Below are 17,778 nucleotides of genomic sequence, written 5' to 3'. Positions count from 1 at the left end.
GAAATAATTCAAGTGAATGGTTTAGACAAGAGTGCAAACCAGGCGAGAGCAAGGAAAATGGAATTTGCTTTTCAAAAAACCAAAGACATATATAACAAAAAAAAACATTTCGATTCAAGCTAAATTAAGACATTATAAAACTGTCATTAGACCAGAATGCCTGTATGCATCGGAGTGCCTAACTCTTAACAAAAAGGGGGAAATAGAAAACATGGAAAAGAAAGAAAGGAAAATTTTGAGAAAAATATTAGGACCGAGAAAGATTGGAGAAGAGTACAAGCTAAAGAGTAATAAGGAAATATACAAAACTATTGAGAAAGTGAGTGAGGCAATGCGTAAACGCAGACTAACGTTTTATGGTCACCTGTCGAGGATGGATGGAAACAGACTAACAAGAAAAGTGTTTGAACATAGTAACAGGAACGAAAAAACCAACAATAATTGGATACAGATGGTGAAAAAGGATTTGGCCTATTTTAATGTCACCCGTGAGTCAATCAGGGACAGGGAAAAGTTTAGACAAATAGTGAACGAAATTAAGTGTTTTCCAGAAGAAACGAAACTAAAGAATAATAACAGGAAATGGTCGGAAGAGCGGAGGAGGAACCACTCGAAAATGATGAGGAAATATTGGGAAGAGAAAAAAAAAGATCAAAAAGCCGGGCAAGTGAATTGTTGAACGTGGTCCAAAGATGGCCGAAATCGAAAGAAGAAGAAGAAGAAAGGGGTCAATTTCTCGAACAAACCTTTTACACCTTTATCCACAGTAAATTCATTATACATCACAGAACAGTGTCCATCACTGTTTCAGCTTTATGTGTCATTCACAAATGTCTCAGGTGAACAAATCACACGACGCTGTTTTGGAGCTTGGGTGTTAATAGCTGATTACGGACAAAATAATGATCGATGGATTTTTGAGGCATCTAACGTAGGTTAGAGACTTGAAGAAAACACTATGAATGTTCCAGCTCCTGGAAACATTCCAGGACAGAATACACCTTATCCTCAGGTGCTGACTGATGGCGATGGTTTCACTCTTAAGACACACTTTATGTGCCTTTTCCACAGTGTCAACCTAAAAGTGACCCTCCAAAAGGAAAATTCAATGTAATGCTGGGTATTGCATTCTCGTGACCACTGCTGTCAGCGATCACGTAGAGTGGCTACATTCCTGTCAAGTCTTTCTGCAATACTGTAGCAGAAACATCCAGCTTCTCGTAGTTCTACTGCACTAGCTCATTCGAACTCAGTGAAGTGTTGATGAAATCATGTCACCTTAAAGGCATTCTTGACCAACATCAACTCATGTTGTCCATTCTCAAAGGTAACTGGGGTTGTTTTGGGGGAGGAGACCAGACAGCGAGGTCATTGGTCTCATCGGATTAGGGAAGGACGGGGAAGGAAGTCGGCCGTGCCCTTTCAAAGGAACCATCCCGGCATTTACCTGGAGTGATTTAGGGAAATCGCGGAAAACCTAAATCAGGATGACCGGACGCGGGATTGAACCGTCGTCCTCCCGAATGCGAGTCCCTCAAAGTTAACTAATGCTCACAGCTGTTACGGCACGTATTTGAAGAAAACCTGATTTGCATCCTCATATTGGCGCGAAATCTGAGTAGGCTTCATGTTCAAATGTAGAAACACGCCTAGCAACTTCCATTTATGTCTCACAATTCCTCCTTGGTGTTGCGACTTTCTTTCCATCAGTGTAGTTACTGTGTGACATATGAGCCAGAACAGGAAAATATCATGAGGCTGTCAGGACAAGCACTTTACCTAGTGTGATATTGAGGTGGTGCGGCAGTAAACGCAGATTGCAGCTAATGGGCGGCATCATCGCAGAGAACGGTGCAGTACAACAGCAAAACCACCTGGCGGACAAATGCGTCCGGCAGGGCAGAAATCTCAGGTATGCCGTGGTTACTGGGGCCCTTTCTCCGTGGTGTCAAAGTGGGGAACACATTATCAGGGTGAGAAATGGTTTTACATTAACTTCAGAACCACCTGCGACTATTTTAATTCAACTTGGAATTTTGTTGGAAAAGTTGTAAATAGAACACGAATTAGTGTGGATCAATAGCCTCTAAAGACAGCCATTTACATTACATCATCTAAACTTTCTATTCAATCTCTTAGTCGAAATTTGAATTGATCCTTCGTAAATGTAATCAATAGAAGGAAGAAATGACCCTACATATTCTTATCTAGTAACGTTACTTCACCCTCTAAGATAAGAGAGCACACGTTCTGAATACTATTAAACTTTAAACTGCTAATAATACTTTGTTGCCAGTAAGCATTACCACACGCTGTTTTGTGAATAAAGCTTTCACATTGCAGGCAATAAACTGAAATGCTTGTCATACAGACAAATATGCCACATGATGTGTGTGTCTACACCACGACTACAGTGCAGGGCATCATGCCTCTACTATTTATTTATTTATTTTTGTGGTTTTAGGGCGCACAACTACGATGGTCATTAGCGCCCAAAAATCTACTATTTAAAATGTATTTAGTTTAGACTGGAAATAGTTATGTCACTGATTTCTACTGCAAAAGTTACTTCTGTATGTTAGCTATGTATCCTACGCAACATCATATAACCTGAAGTGCACCAGAATAGGCTTTTTCAGATCAGGTTTGACGAATGGGTTAGTTAAATTTGAATCATTATAATAATTATGACAATAATGAAAATGGTGCTAGTTGACAGTTGTGTAGCGAGTCAGAGTAACGTGATATTACCAATTTTTTAAATTGAAGTTTCTGCAAAATCGTTTCTAAAATATGTAGTTCTTTTGTGTGCATCAAGAACACAAGCACTGTTGTGAAACTGCAACGGCACTGTGAGGTATTCAGCTGCCTCAATGTGGGCAGCACCAGTATACGTCATATGTATGGATGGGGGGCACGCATGGTGCACCGGCTGCAGCACAATTCCTGATGCCATAAGCCTGTGAATTGCTTTAAAGAGGCCATTTCTCAGATCAGGAAATGCAGGTTTGCAAGGGCTGTACACACCAAACAAACCATGAGATCCCTGAAATGCTTGCTATTTAGAACAAAACGGGGGAGGGAGAGAAGGGAGGCATGTGTGACTTTACAGAAAATACCACAGATGCCGTGTGCAGCATTACCCCACACTGACAAAATTGAAAACATGTTTTCCGTTGCTTAATATCTCAGACGCAATGTGATACTCAGTTTCGGATGATAGCTGCCCGGATTTTACTAATTAGTGAGGGGGGGGGGGGGGGGGGGCGAGTTTCAGGGAAATCAATAGTTCTCGAAAATTTAGTTCGGGAAAATTTAATCTCTTTCAAAAACATCACCTAAAGCTATCCTCACTATCAGGAAACTATGTAGTGCCATTTCATGGATCAAAACCAACACTTAACAATTATACAGTGAACAGAAGTTAATGCTAGTTGTAAATACACCACTGATTTTCCCTTAACATTGATTTTAAATCACAGAGAACACAAACTGAATGAAAATTCCAACAGGCATGATATTTATTACAACAGTATTACACAGATGCAACCTGCAAATTATGGAGAACACTGTACTGTATTCAACAACTCTTCAACACTCCACCACTGCTGTTGTTCACATTCACACACTTCATTGCATTCATCTGCCATGGCTGCCAACTGCCAACTGAAAATTTACTAGTACAGAAATAATGGCTCTGTTCAGCCCTTTGTCAATTGCTGATCATCTAAAAAGCAATTTGTCCAATGTAAGAGAACCATTAGCAAGAAGTATGGTCCATCAATTTTTAGAGCTACAACGGATGTCAGAGATTTGAAGCATTTTTACTGTTTTTGTAGCTTCATGATAAAGCTACAATAAGTGTTCAAAGAGAGCAAGATGAATTTGCTGCAATCAGGAACTTTTGGCAAACCATAAATCATAGTCTTGGGAAATATTACATACCAAACAAAAATTTTATGATACATGAAAAGTTAGTTCCATTCTGTGGACAGTGTGCATTTAGGTAGTATACGAGTTCAAAACTTCTTAAGTACAGAATAAAAATTTTGTATACAGGGTGTTACAAAAAGGTACGCCGAAACTCTCAGGAAACATCCCTCACACACAAAGAAAGAAAAGATGTTACGTGAACATGTGTCCGGAAACGCTTACTTTCCATGTTAGAGCTCATTTTATTACTTCTCTTCAAATAACATTAATCATGGAATGGAAACACACAGCAACAGAATGTACCAGTGTGACTTCAAACACTTTGTTACAGGAAATGTTCAAAATGTCCTTCGTTAGCGAGGATACATGCATCCACCCTCCATCGCATGGAATCCCTGATGCTCTGATGCAGCCCTGGAGAATGGCATACTGTATCACAGCCGTCCACAATACGAGCACAGTCTCTACATTTGGTACTGGAGCTGCGTAGACAAGAGCTTTCAAATGCCCCCATAAATGAAAGTCAAGAGGGTTGAGGTCAGGAGAGCGTGGATGCCATGGAATTGGTCCGCCTCAACCAATCCATCGGTCACCGAATCTGTTGTTGAGAAGCGTACGAACACTTCGACTGAAATGTGCAGGAGCTCCATCGTGCATGAACCACATGTTGTGTAGTACTTGTAAAGGCACATGTTCTAGCAGCACAGGTAGAGTATCCCGTATGAAATCATGACAACATGCTCCATTGAACGTAGGGGGAAGAAACTAAAATGAGCTCTAACATAGAAATTAAGTGTTTCCGGACACATGTCCATATAACATCTTTTCTTTATTTGTATGTGAGGAATGTTTCCTGAAAGTTTGGCCGTACCTTTTTGTAATACCCTGTATATGTGACTAAAAATTTCCACACACTCAAAGGGCATACCTTGGAAAAGAAGGATATGAATGCGGTGAAAATGTTGGTTTCAATGTTGTCACCTATCTTACAACAGACTGTTTCACTAGTTGCTGAAATACGACGACAGGTATTTCTTCACATACATGGGTCTCTCAGATTTCCCAGTAGACCATGGGCTGACACTTGTAGGGGCTTCTCAACAAAATAAAGCATTTGTACCTAGAGAATGTTTGCCAAAGAAAAGCTGGGAGGAATGAACTACAGAATTTGTTTCTACACACGATCACACTCTACTGTCACACACTACGTATGATGGAAAAAAGTACCGTAGTGAGATGAAAAGTGGGGTGTATTCACTGGATCCGATGGTTCATTGTTCATAAATTCAGCTGTTTGTTAGGTTGCACTGTATGTGGTATTTTTGAATAAAAAATTGACACATGATGTAGAAGAAATTAAATCTAAGCTTCAAATCTTTCTTGATGAACTCACTGAAGATATGGTTCAAACACATATAAAAATAAGGCTAGAACTAGAGCTTCAGAAACCTGTTCTCCACTGTATGGAAAGTGTTGTGCATGAACCTCAAGACACCAGTCAAACTGTAGAAGAAAAAAATTCCAGCAAAGTAGTATTATTGTTATAAGTGCAATCTTTAAAACAAAGAATGCAGAAAATTGTTTGTATCAACAACAGAAGAAACATATGTTGTGAATATTTAACCTCTGCAATGAAGTACAATGATGGCTGTCTGTGAAAACAACACACAAAAACAAAACTTTTTCAAGAATACCATCAACATAATATAAAAATACAACAGATATACAGTATTTTTCCAGAATTTATCAATCCGTGAATTTTAGAAAAAAAATAAATAAAAATTTGTTTGCTTATCTGTATTAAATATTTAAATTCATGTTAATAAAATCTTGCTAAAGTGGTGCTAACTCAAATTTTCATTTTTATCTTGGTGAAAATATAACATTATGAAGAAAAAAATACAAGTCTCACTGAGTCAGGTCACGTGTCTACTGTGATAAAATAGGATGGGTGTTCTAGGGTTAATCTGAATCATCGCTGCATGTCAAGCTGCTCACTACAATCCGGATGTAGTACATGAGGTAGAATGAGTAGTTCTATTAATCACTCCTCTCTTCCGTTAATAGTATTGTAGCACAATACTTCACTTCTTGAAGTACTTCCAGCTCAATAATACTTACAACTGATTGGAAAATGTGGTGTGACGCTGGTAACGGAGGAAATGTTCTGGATAATTTCTGAGCTGTTGACAGAACTGGTGAAATTATCAGAGTATGGACAGTCCACATTCAAAGGCTGTATCCATATCTCTTTTTCTTTAACCACATTTGTGGCATGAACGAACTCCTATTACTGTTGATGCAGAGAATATCATTTTTGCTTCACACAGCTGCAAATAATGCACTTAAATAGCTATCTAACAGCTGCAAGGTAAAGGTTTCTGGCACAAAGCAAGATGATCAAGATATACCTGCAGAGTAAATAATATAACAGGCTTCCAACAAGCGGCAAGATGTTATGTGCCATCAGCAAGCAACGAGGTGCTAGCAGTGAGGCTGCAGTGTAAACACACCTTAAATAAAACAAGAAACAAATTTTCCATATGCCTATGAACTGCAGAGCTGTATACTATAGGGAAAAAGTAGGACATTAATTTTTAATTCACATAAATTACTTTCACGATCAGTAGATTAGTAAATTAAGGTTATTCAGGTGCCTCAACTATTCCGCAAGATGAAGCTATTCCAGTTTCAGCTTAAAATATACCACCTCTACAAAAAAAAACAATAACCTTGTTAGGTGCAAAATACCCATTTTTGTCCCATCTCTACAAAATGGGATAAAATGGGGCACTCATTTAAATGAATGGGAAAAAACCTCAAAAATGAGATAGTAGTTTTATTCTAGTGCAATAGCTATATGAAAACATTGAGAAATTCTTGAGAGTACTACCAATGGATACCATAAATTATTTTAAGTACCAAACTGATTTTGACAAATCATTTTAAATTTTCAAAATACTACATTAATATATGCAAAGTTCTCAATAAATGATTGTAATAAAAAACAAAAACATGTTATTAAGAATCGATATTGCAGGTAAAGTATTTGTCTTCTTCCTGAAGCACTGGAATGTTCTTCATGCCACAGCCACAAGATAGACACTGGGTCTGAATGTAGCCTATTACACAACATGCATGCTTCATCCCCTTTGCCTGATGAAGTCTAAGACTCATGTTTTTCTCCATTTTCTTTAACTTTTTAAATGGGTCTAGTTTTCCCAAATGTCATTTTCCCGATCTTCGCATTTTTGGTTTTTCCGCATAAAAATTTTTCATTTTAATTTTTTCTTTTCCTCTTTCTATTTCCTGCTTTTTCTTCAGTTCTCAAATATTTTTTTATGTGAAGAGGAAACTAGTATCAACGTTTTACCATTCAGGTAATTTTCTTTGCTTTTTCTACCAAGTTAATCTTTGGAGGTGGCATTAGAATCTTTGGTGACACAGAGAATGATGATCACATAACAGAAGTTATAAAAACTGTAAACAACTCATCATCAGCTACTGATATTTACTCTGGTGCTTATCCCAACCATCATATCATTGTTCCAATTTGGTGCACTCTTGAATTTGATAGAACCTTCGTATAAAGTACAGGATTACAGCAATCTATTATTTTGTGAATATGATTGTTTTTCCTGTACTTGATCCACATTCAACCAAATCATTACACAAATCATTCGGTCCACGCCATGAAAATTAATTAATGGTTTCTATACTTCAATCCTATCCCCTTTCCTAATGTAGAGCTGGCCACAGAATGACGAAGTACACTTTTGCAGGATGTGCGGACCACAGGCAGACCAAAGACTCAGCTTTTAACTTGGCTTTGCTTCGTCCCACTCAGAAGTACTAGTACAAAGTGACACTTCATTGAATACAGCAGTGGGGCATTTTCTTCTGTTTGGCAGAATAATTGTGTCAGTGCTTTTTACTCTTCATTATTTGTTCATGGTATGCAGGACATTTGCACAAAAAGAGGCAGTCTAATGATCTATCCTCACAAACACTTAAAAATAAATGGGAATGACAAAACAGAGGGATGAGAACTCTCACGTACTGAAAATCTGCAATGAAGACCTTACAATGTAAACCAAAAAACATCTGTGTACTTTGATTGGGGGGGATCCATTGGAGCTTGGCTGGTTGTGTCCCAGTTTTCTCTGAAAATCATTTTGTCATCCTAGTTTACAGCAACACGTAGTGAAGTAACTCCTTCATCCGCCAGGCAAAACCAGGGGTAGTCGTTACCAATAGTAAGTTATCGGCTTCCAGAGGTGATTTTTATATAACCCTGTGTCAAAATAATTTTGATACTACATTGTAAACGTCACTCTACAAATGTTAATGTCTTAATTCTGTTTACCTTTGCCAAGTTAATTACCACTTAAGTTAGCCAATCAGACCATTCTGAGTGTAAATTCAAGCAGCCCACAATAGACAGTGTCACCAAATGTGCTCTTCATGCGGTTTCCTAACACCAAAAACAGAGTGATACAAAAATTGGCCCTGGGGCAGTAGTCAGAATCAAACCCAAGCTACATGAGCAGTCTCATGTGCTATCATCTGTGCTATGAGAAAAACTGACATTAATTCTGACAGGGCACTTTAATTTGGGTGCACAACGGCCTGATTGACTAACTTCAATACTAATTAACTCTGAAATAGCACAACATGTCAATTTTTTCTTAACAATTATTTCTCAGCACAAGCTACCTTACAATGCCCTTACAAGCTTTTCGACTGTTTCTAACCATCCTGTAGAACTGGGTAGGGAAATTGACAAGTGCGTGATTCTACTAGTGAATGTTGGTAACATGAATATCTATGAAAGAACACAGAGATTCCATGATGTGCTTGCAATCTACGAACAGACGAAAGATACACAGAAAAACAGATCATCATATGGATTTATCAGTTATCGTGAGAAGTAAATAAGTGGTTAAAAGATAACAAAGTCAATGTCTTGGTAAAAAGAAACAACAGACATAATTTAATATAAGAAGAATCGCACCAATACTCCACTTGAAGATCACAGTAAATTTTGAAAATACAGTGGTATGTTTGGTACATTAATTCATACAAACAAAATTAATTTATAGTGCACTAGGTTGCTAAACATGTTTTTCTTTTACTATGATTAACATGCCTATACATTTGTGATATCTCTCTTGTTTAGTCAAACTCAGAAGTAGTAACTACTTGTCAAACAAGGACCAGAATCCAATAGTTTATCTGCAACAAAATAACTAGAAGCCTCTTCAGCTTGTCTGTATATGTTACATGGTTACCATTTATGCCTTGAGGCAACTGACGAGATAAAGAGAGACCATAATGTGCTTCACCACAAGTACAGGTACTGTGACACTCATTTTGAATTACTGTATGAAGAATGTTAAGAGTAAATGAGGACGCAAACCTATCAGTATTGAAACACAAAGCTTCCCGCTAACTTGAACTTTACCGACTGCACTGCTGAATAATAGTTACACTACAAATATTCATTTTACAGATTGTAACACAGTTGTTTTGCGACATTAAGTGTGCTACGACATTTACATGTGCCGAGGATTAGGCAGAGTTGTGAACCATATTTTCAGCTTTAATGACTGACTGGAGCTTGTTAACCAGCAAAATGTAGATGACCTATGACAAGCCAGTATAAAAAAATGGGTACTTGCACGTTTGTTGATCATATTAATGTCTTGCAGGTATTGTTCTGAAATAAGCATTCTGTACTTGTTTTGTCAATGTTGACCATTAACACACAATTTCTATAAGAGTGTCAACTGGTCGGTATGCATCGCAGTAATGCAACCAAATCCAATACTTTTGAATATCCATTGGGTTGCATACAGTCAGTAACTACCACTGTTACTGGTAACGCTTACGTATTTCTAAATTAAGAATAACCTTACTCAAAATGCAAGAATCACAAGAAAGGCCAAAGTTCCAAAAGGAATAACACTCGGGTGATCACTAGGAGACGGTTATTATTTCTTGAACTTAAACTACTACTACTACTACGATTAGCCGAGCACTCTTTCCATTTAAAAAGGGGGAGAAATGCATTACAATTTGCACCAGTGAGGATTAGACTTTTAATGCAAAAACAATTTAGAACCTGTGGAGTGTTTTGCAGGCAGAAGGCATCTCTATGGGGCAGGCAGAGCTCAGAGCCTGGGAAAGGCAATCTGCCTAGGAAACGGTAATCCAAAATACACTCCTGGAAATTGAAATAAGAACACCGTGAATTCATTGTCCCAGGAAGGGGAAACTTTATTGACTCATTCCTGGGGTCAGATACATCACATGATCACACTGACAGAACCACAGGCACATAGACACAGGCAACAGAGCATGCACAATGTCGGCACTAGTACAGTGTATATCCATCTTTCGCAGCAATGCAGGCTGCTATTCTCCCATGGAGACGATCGTAGAGATGCTGGATGTAGTCCTGTGGAATGGCTTGCCATGCCATTTCCACCTGGCGCCTCAGTTGGACCAGCGTTCGTGCTGGACGTGCAGACCGCGTGAGACGACGCTTCATCCAGTCCCAAACATGCTCAATGGGGGACAGATCCGGAGATCTTGCTGGCCAGGGTAGTTGACTTACACCTTCTAGAGCACGTTGGGTGGCACGGGATACATGCGGACGTGCATTGTCCTGTTGGAACAGCAAGTTCCCTTGCCGGTCTAGGAATGGTAGAACGATGGGTTCGATGACGGTTTGAATGTACCGTGCACTATTCAGTGTCCCCTCGACGATCACCAGTGGTGTACGGCCAGTGTAGGAGATCGCTCCCCACACCATGATGCCGGGTGTTGGCCCTGTGTGCCTCGGTCGTATGCAGTCCTGATTGTGGCGCTCACCTGCACGGCACCAAACACGCATACGACCATCATTGGCACCAAGGCAGAAGCGACTCTCATCGCTGAAGACGACACGTCTCCATTCGTCCCTCCATTCACGCCTGTCGCGACACCACTGGAGGCGGGCTGCACGATGTTGGGGCGTGAGCGGAAGACGGCCTAATGGTGTGCGGGACCGTAGCCCAGCTTCATGGAGATGGTTGCGAATGGTCCTCGCCGATACCCCAGGAGCAACAGTGTCCCTAATTTGCTGGGAAGTGGCGGTGCGGTCCCCTACGGCACTGTGTAGGATCCTACGGTCTTGGCGTGCATCCGTGCGTCACTGTGGTCCGGTCCCAGGTCGACGGGCACGTGCACCTTCCGCCGACCACTGGCGACAACATCGATGTACTGTGGAGACCTCACGCCCCACGTGTTGAGCAATTCGGCAGTACGTCCACCCGGCCTCCCGCATGCCCACTATACGCCCTCGCTCAAAGTCCGTCAACTGCACATACGGTTCACGTCCACGCTGTCGCGGCATGCTACCAGTGTTAAAGACTGCGATGGAGCTCCGTATGCCATGGCAAACTGGCTGACACTGACGGTGGCGGTGCACAAATGCTGCGCAGCTAGCGCCATTCGACGGCCAACACCGCGGTTCCTGGTGTGTCCGCTGTGCCGTGCGTGTGATCATTGCTTGTACAGCCCTCTCGCAGTGTCCAGAGCAAGTATGGTGGGTCTCACACAGGTGTCAATGTGTTCTTTTTTCCATTTCCAGGAGTGTATTACTCAGCGAGCTTGGAAGCTGTAAGGTGGCAGCCCCATCACCAAGCTTAACTTGCACAGCACTCTCGACACGGCCAGAGGATTCTATACCTACTGGCTCACATCAACGATTTTCCTCGTATAATGGATTCAGAGGAAGCGGACATAGGCTATGGAACAGGAATTCGCAAGGTGGAAACAAGAAACACTGTTTCACATTTGGGACAGTGAACATTTGTAGTCTTAATAAACCAGCTGCGGCAGCAACTTTGATATCTGCATTAAAAACATACAAGACAGACATTGTAGCTCTACAGGAAATTTGGTGGCTTCGAGAAGGGATACACATTTAGGATAACTGTCATTTTTTTATGGGGGAGATGAAAAACATCATGAATTTAGTACTGGTTTTGCTGTTACGAACTGGATTGTTAATCCGGTTAAGGAATTCCATCATGTTAACAAAAAAATGCCTTACATAACAATCAAACACAAGTGGTGCGATATAACATTCGTAAATGTCCATGCACCCACTGAAAATTCAACTGAGGATGAGAAAGATGAGTACTATGAAGAATACAAGGGACTTTAATGGGGAAAAAAAGGTACAGAGGATATGTTCATCCCCACAATAGGAATTAAACAAAGCAAACACTCGACCACAAACGAAAATGGATTAAAAATGATCAACTTTGCACTGTCAAAGAATATGAGAATTTGCTCGACGATGTTCCCTCACAAAGAAATACACAAAGGTATATAGTACTATACAGATGGCAAAACAGTGAATCAGATTGACCATGTTATGAGCGATCAACATTGCACTTCATTTAAAAGAGATATCAGAACACACAGACAAGCTGAAATTGGCTCAGATCATTTTCTAGTGGTAGGAAAGACAAAAATCAGGGTGATTTGGAATCAACAACCAAAAGCCACACCAAAACCTAATTTAGACATCGAACGACTGAAGGACCTGTCCGTTAACTAAACCTATGTGATTGAAATAAATAACCAATTGACAGCATTGCAAGAAGCTGAGGAGAAAAATAATTTCGAGAAGGCTTGGGAAAGAATAAAGACTGTAGTAACAGATGCAGCAGAAAAAACACTGGGCAGGAAAAAGAAAATGAAGAAACAGAAATTGAGGACAGGAGAGAAGCCTTCAAGGCGGTTAAAAGAGAAACTGCAACAGTTCTATGAACAGAGAAAAGGAAATAGCTAACGGTAGTCCTAGAATCTGTAGAAGTGGAAAGCAGGAATGTAAACTCAAAAAAGTTGTTTCAGTATACAAAGAAAAGTAAGGGAAGTTATCAAAGTGAAAACCTATTCATAAAACATAAAAATCAAAATATGCTAACAGAGCTGGACGATATCCTAGAAAGATGGAAATATTCCACAGAAATGTTAAATTGCCCTGATCCGCACATAACCTTCAATTATGCAAAGTCTGAGAGTGACAGCATTAATAATGACGAATGCAGAATCACAGAACAAGAACTAATCCACGTGATTCAAAAGCTGAAAAACAACAAGTCAGCAGGCAAGGACCATATATCAGCAGAGATGTTAAAAGAGGGCGGAAGCAAACTACACAATGATATTTATAATCTTATCACAATGCTATGGAACACAAAAACACTGCCTGAAGATTGGAAAACTGCAATAATTTGTCCCATACACAAGAAAGGAAACAGAATTGAATTTGGAAATTACAGAGGAATCAGTTTGCTGAACATAACATACAAAATTCTGTCAATGATAATTCTGGAAAAACTTAAACCTTACACAGAAAACATTATTCAAGATTACCAGGCTGGATTTCGAACAAACCATTCCACAACTGATGATTTGTTACTATACGGCAGATCTTTGAGAAATACCGGGAATTTAACAAAAACATCCACTGTCTCTTCATTGACTTCCAGCGAGCGTATGACAGCATCCACAGAAGTACTCTCCACAACACATTACAATAATTTAGTATAATCAGAAAATCATTAGGATGATACAACCGTGTGTGGATGGCTCCCAGGCAGAAGTGAAGTTCAGAGGATCCATACCCGCCACCTTTCCAATTGAAACAGGCTTGCGAGAAGGAGACACTCATGTGCCCCCTTCAACCTTGCATTAGAGGAAGTGGTTCAGGAGAGTAATGTAAATCTATACAATAGTCTCAGATTCGAACACAGTGCAGTAAAAATCCTGGCATATGCAGATGATGTAGTGTTGCCAAGTGAAACTGAAAAACAGATCTCTCAGGCACAGTGCCAGCAAAATGGGGCTTTTGACTAACCAAGAGAAAGAATATATGGAAATAGGTCAAGTCATAAACCCAAATCCTTATTTTGAAATTGACCAACATTCTAAATTCAAAGAACTTTCTTCAGTTTAAATACCTTGGATCATGTTTCAACAGTAAAAATATCATAACAGTGTATATAAACGAAATAATAGCCTCTGTGTCAAGATGTCTGTACTCACTAAGCAACCCATTAAAAAATAAAGCTTTGTCAGTACCCACAAGGCTCAAGATAAACAACACTATCATCTACCCTGCAGTACTGTACAGTTCAGAAAGCTGGACACTTACAAAAAAATGAAAGAGAAAAACTGAATGTTTTCGAAAGGAAAGTATGACAAAAATCTGGGGACCTGTGTTGGAGAATGGTGTATGGAGCATTCGAAGGAACAATGAAATTTATCAGTTAATGAAGCAACCCACTATCACCCAGAAATTAAAAAGCAGGAGACTGCAATGGGCTGGACCTGTGGCTAGAATGGAAAACAAGAGAATCACCAAGAAAGCATTTGAAGGAACTCTCCTGGCAACAAGACCACTGGACCAACCTCATACAAGGTGGAAAGATGACAGAGACGGAAATCACAGCATTAGGAATGTTCGCAGGGTGGAGAGAGACTGCGAGAGATAGAAGGCGATGTAAGCAGATTGTTGATGCAGCGTGTCGTCTACAGGGGTTGTGAGTGCTGAGAAGAAGAAGGAGAAGGAGAAGGAGAAGAAGAAGAAGAAGAAGAAGAAGAAAAGATAACGTTCTGTATGTAGTTAAACAATACATATCAGGAACTGCCATGAGACATCGAAAACCGAACAAATTAAATGGGGAACAAAACTGGATTGCAGGACGTAGTTATGACTATAGCTAAAATAAAATTCAGATGTCTGGGACTTACAAGCAGGAAAATGAATTACAGGGAGATTCCAAGAAACAACAGAGAGATCAGAATGGCGACCTACTTGGAAGTGGTTAGATAACACAAATATGCAGCAGCAGTAAATTGGGTGCATGTGGCTGAAAATCATAATGCATGGTGAAGTCTCAAGGCAGCACTCTATGCTAAATGGCTGATAATGATATATACTTTACGTGACTGTCATGTGGCTTAAATCATGTCAAGTAATTGGCTTACTGTAAGAAATAATTGAATAAAAATTGCACTGACCTGAGCAGTTGCAAACACCCGCGGCGACATATCTCTTTCACAACGGAAGGTGCCCGCAATGGATCTTTGAGCTTCCTTTTCGTTGTGAACAGGTCACGAGTTGAAGATCCTCCATTGAGCAATATCTCTACGCTTTCCCACGACTCTGTTTCCTCGGCAAAGTGTAGAGTCGTCCAGCTTAATATCACTTTTGCTTTATATCCTGCGTCCTTCGATGGTGCCATTTGTAAACGGTGAAACCTGTAACAATATAAATCGGAACTCGAATGAATTGTAGGGCAAGAAATTTGCAAGTCAACATTCACGTATGTTTTGGTAGGACAACGTTCTGCAAATTACCGTCTAGTTTGTTTACACTATTAAAAGGCGAGGAATATTTTCAAGCTAAGTATTTTTATAGGGTTAAAACCCTTTACAAGTATATCGAAACTATTTCGTGAGTGATTTATTGTGAACCACCTATAGTCTCCAAGGAGTCCTTAACTCATTAAATTATAGTTCGATACCTTCGTGAATGTGCTGCACAGGAAATACACGTACACTAGAATAAATGTGTCCAATAATCCATCCAGACAGTTAAGAGACTGATTTTATTCCTGGCGTACAAGCGACGTCAGCGCATTAATTACGGTGGCAGCAGAAACTATCAATTGCGAACAGCGAAAGTGCTTCCTCAGCTGTGGTTCCGCTGGATACACCTATTTTGAAATTATAATGAAAATAAATGTACGTTTCAATTTTTTTGTTAAAACTTCAACTCTAACAAGCATTGAATAAGCAAGACGAAAGACAGAACCTTTTGTTTTTTTACTTTTATTTGCACTTACTTAAAATGTAAAGCTTCTATATTGCGAGAGACGGCACTTTTGTTTTTAATATTTGGCACAGAAAGTTTATTTCCTGAATGCATGTACAGAAAGCGTGTCGTTAGATTCCAAAGTTTGAGTAACTGAAAGCACTGGCGCCCACTTCTTTCTTGAGCGTTGGTAGAATCGCATGCTTTGACTTTGGCCTTGGTGATGAGGAGGCTTGATTTCGGGATGCAGTTGCTGCAGCTTTGAATTTAAGCACTTCATAATTCGCACGAACACAGGGAAGGATCAAATCACTTTTTACCCTTTTCCTTTCAATGTACGGAGCAGGTAAGACGAAGTTACATCTACAGAGCTCATTTCAAGAGCTTTCTGTTCTATATGCTAAATTACAATAATTGTTAGCAACTACGACCAGCAATGTATACGAGGATCGCACAGAAAGCAATGCAACACTTTTTTCCTGGGCCGCGAGCAACGGTATGAGCGTAAAACGTTAGATACGCATTACTTGAATTTTCCCGAGTGTCAGCGCAAATTTTCCGTTTCCTTCGACAGATAGCGTACCTGCAGCAATATTTCAACATGGCGTCTCTAAGTCACGCATCCTTATAAACCTCTCGAAACGTTTGTAGGCAGTTCATGGAGCATCTGTAGTCGACAGAATTAGTCGCAGGGCAAAGTGGGTGAAGCAGTTATGTGGAGGATGTTCGGGAGATATCTCCACGATTTTCAGCGTTTTGGGAAGCAATCCACGGCTGTCTCACTTGACGAGATTGAGCTTGCTGGTATGGTCATTCGCGGGGACCAATGTATAAAGACTCTGGAGTTGACGCTAAAGCAGTCAGTCAGCAAAGAAGTGTGGATACAGTCAACCGTGATTCGTGACCAGCAGAACAAACACGCCCTTGCGTATCGTTGGCCATAGAGTGGAAATGAGATTACGTGGAAAAATATGTGATGCAGAAGAAAAATCATTCTTTCTTACGTTCACGTTTCATTGTGTTCAATATGTAACTGTTGGCGAAAAAGAATGTGGTGCATATTCCGATAATTAATACAAAACTAAACCACAGTAGTTCCCAAGTTATTCGTTACTAAACCTTCAGATCCCACTTGACCATTCAAAAATTTTGTGAAATACGGTTACCTCCGACAAGTATTGCAGCTCGTTTGATCATGTGATTTGCTGGCGCTTGGCTTCCTCGCACAGCATTTAACAAAATTTGTTTAAGTAATATCAAATGCAACGTGATTTTTTCTAGCTAATCTTTTGCAGATCATTATATGTGCATTGCATAGTAAACCTACGTTTCAACAGGTAAGCCGTTAACATTACTAAGGCCACGTTCACACATTGCCCTAAGGCATTTAAGGGATTGTCAGTGTGTATTGATTTCGCTCACTTTCTGAATACCTCTAGCTATTGTACTTGTTCATTCTGTAAGCGTATTAATTACCGTTGTTGAGCACTATCGTACTCAGAGCAACGTGTTAAGAAATACTGTGTTGTTCTATATTCATCACAGTGGATAGTCACACTATTTTCAGTGATTTGTTCAGACATAATGTAAGAATCATAGGGTTACATATGTAAATGTTGGCTTGTTTAAAACACACACACACACACACACACACACACACACACACACACACACACAGAGAGAGAGAGAGAGAGAGAGAGAGAGAGAGAGAGAGAGAGATGATGAACACTTAAAAGATTGCAGAAATGATTTGCATTAGAAGTCCTGGGAGAAAGAATACACGCAAGTTTACATACTTACACGAGTACAGCAATTCCATCTGAAAGGTCAGAACGGAAGACTTCACAGAGAGTTCATACAGCTTACACAAACACATACAGGGTATACATAAAGTCCGGGAAAAATTTCAATTATTTATTGCACAAGAACCAAATATTGTACAGATAATATACATTTATCATTTA

The 17,778-nt window shown here is 39.8% G+C and overlaps 1 protein-coding gene across 4 annotated transcripts in view; it reads right to left on the bottom strand.

Moving 5' to 3' along the window:
• The window catches only part of LOC126468975 (ankyrin-1-like), a 101,866-nt gene that overhangs the window by 18,069 nt on the left and 66,019 nt on the right, over positions 1–17,778 (bottom strand). For all 4 annotated transcript variants that reach the window (XM_050096594.1, XM_050096597.1, XM_050096595.1 and 1 more), the window contains one exon: positions 15,019–15,258. In XM_050096594.1, the coding sequence (XP_049952551.1) occupies positions 15,019–15,258 (240 nt within the window). The remainder of the gene's footprint in view (positions 1–15,018; positions 15,259–17,778) is intronic.

Source organism: Schistocerca serialis, chromosome 1 (assembly GCF_023864345.2).
Source record: "Schistocerca serialis cubense isolate TAMUIC-IGC-003099 chromosome 1, iqSchSeri2.2, whole genome shotgun sequence".
Taxonomy (NCBI): domain Eukaryota; kingdom Metazoa; phylum Arthropoda; class Insecta; order Orthoptera; family Acrididae; genus Schistocerca; species Schistocerca serialis.
This window is presented reverse-complemented; position numbering and strand designations above follow the sequence as displayed.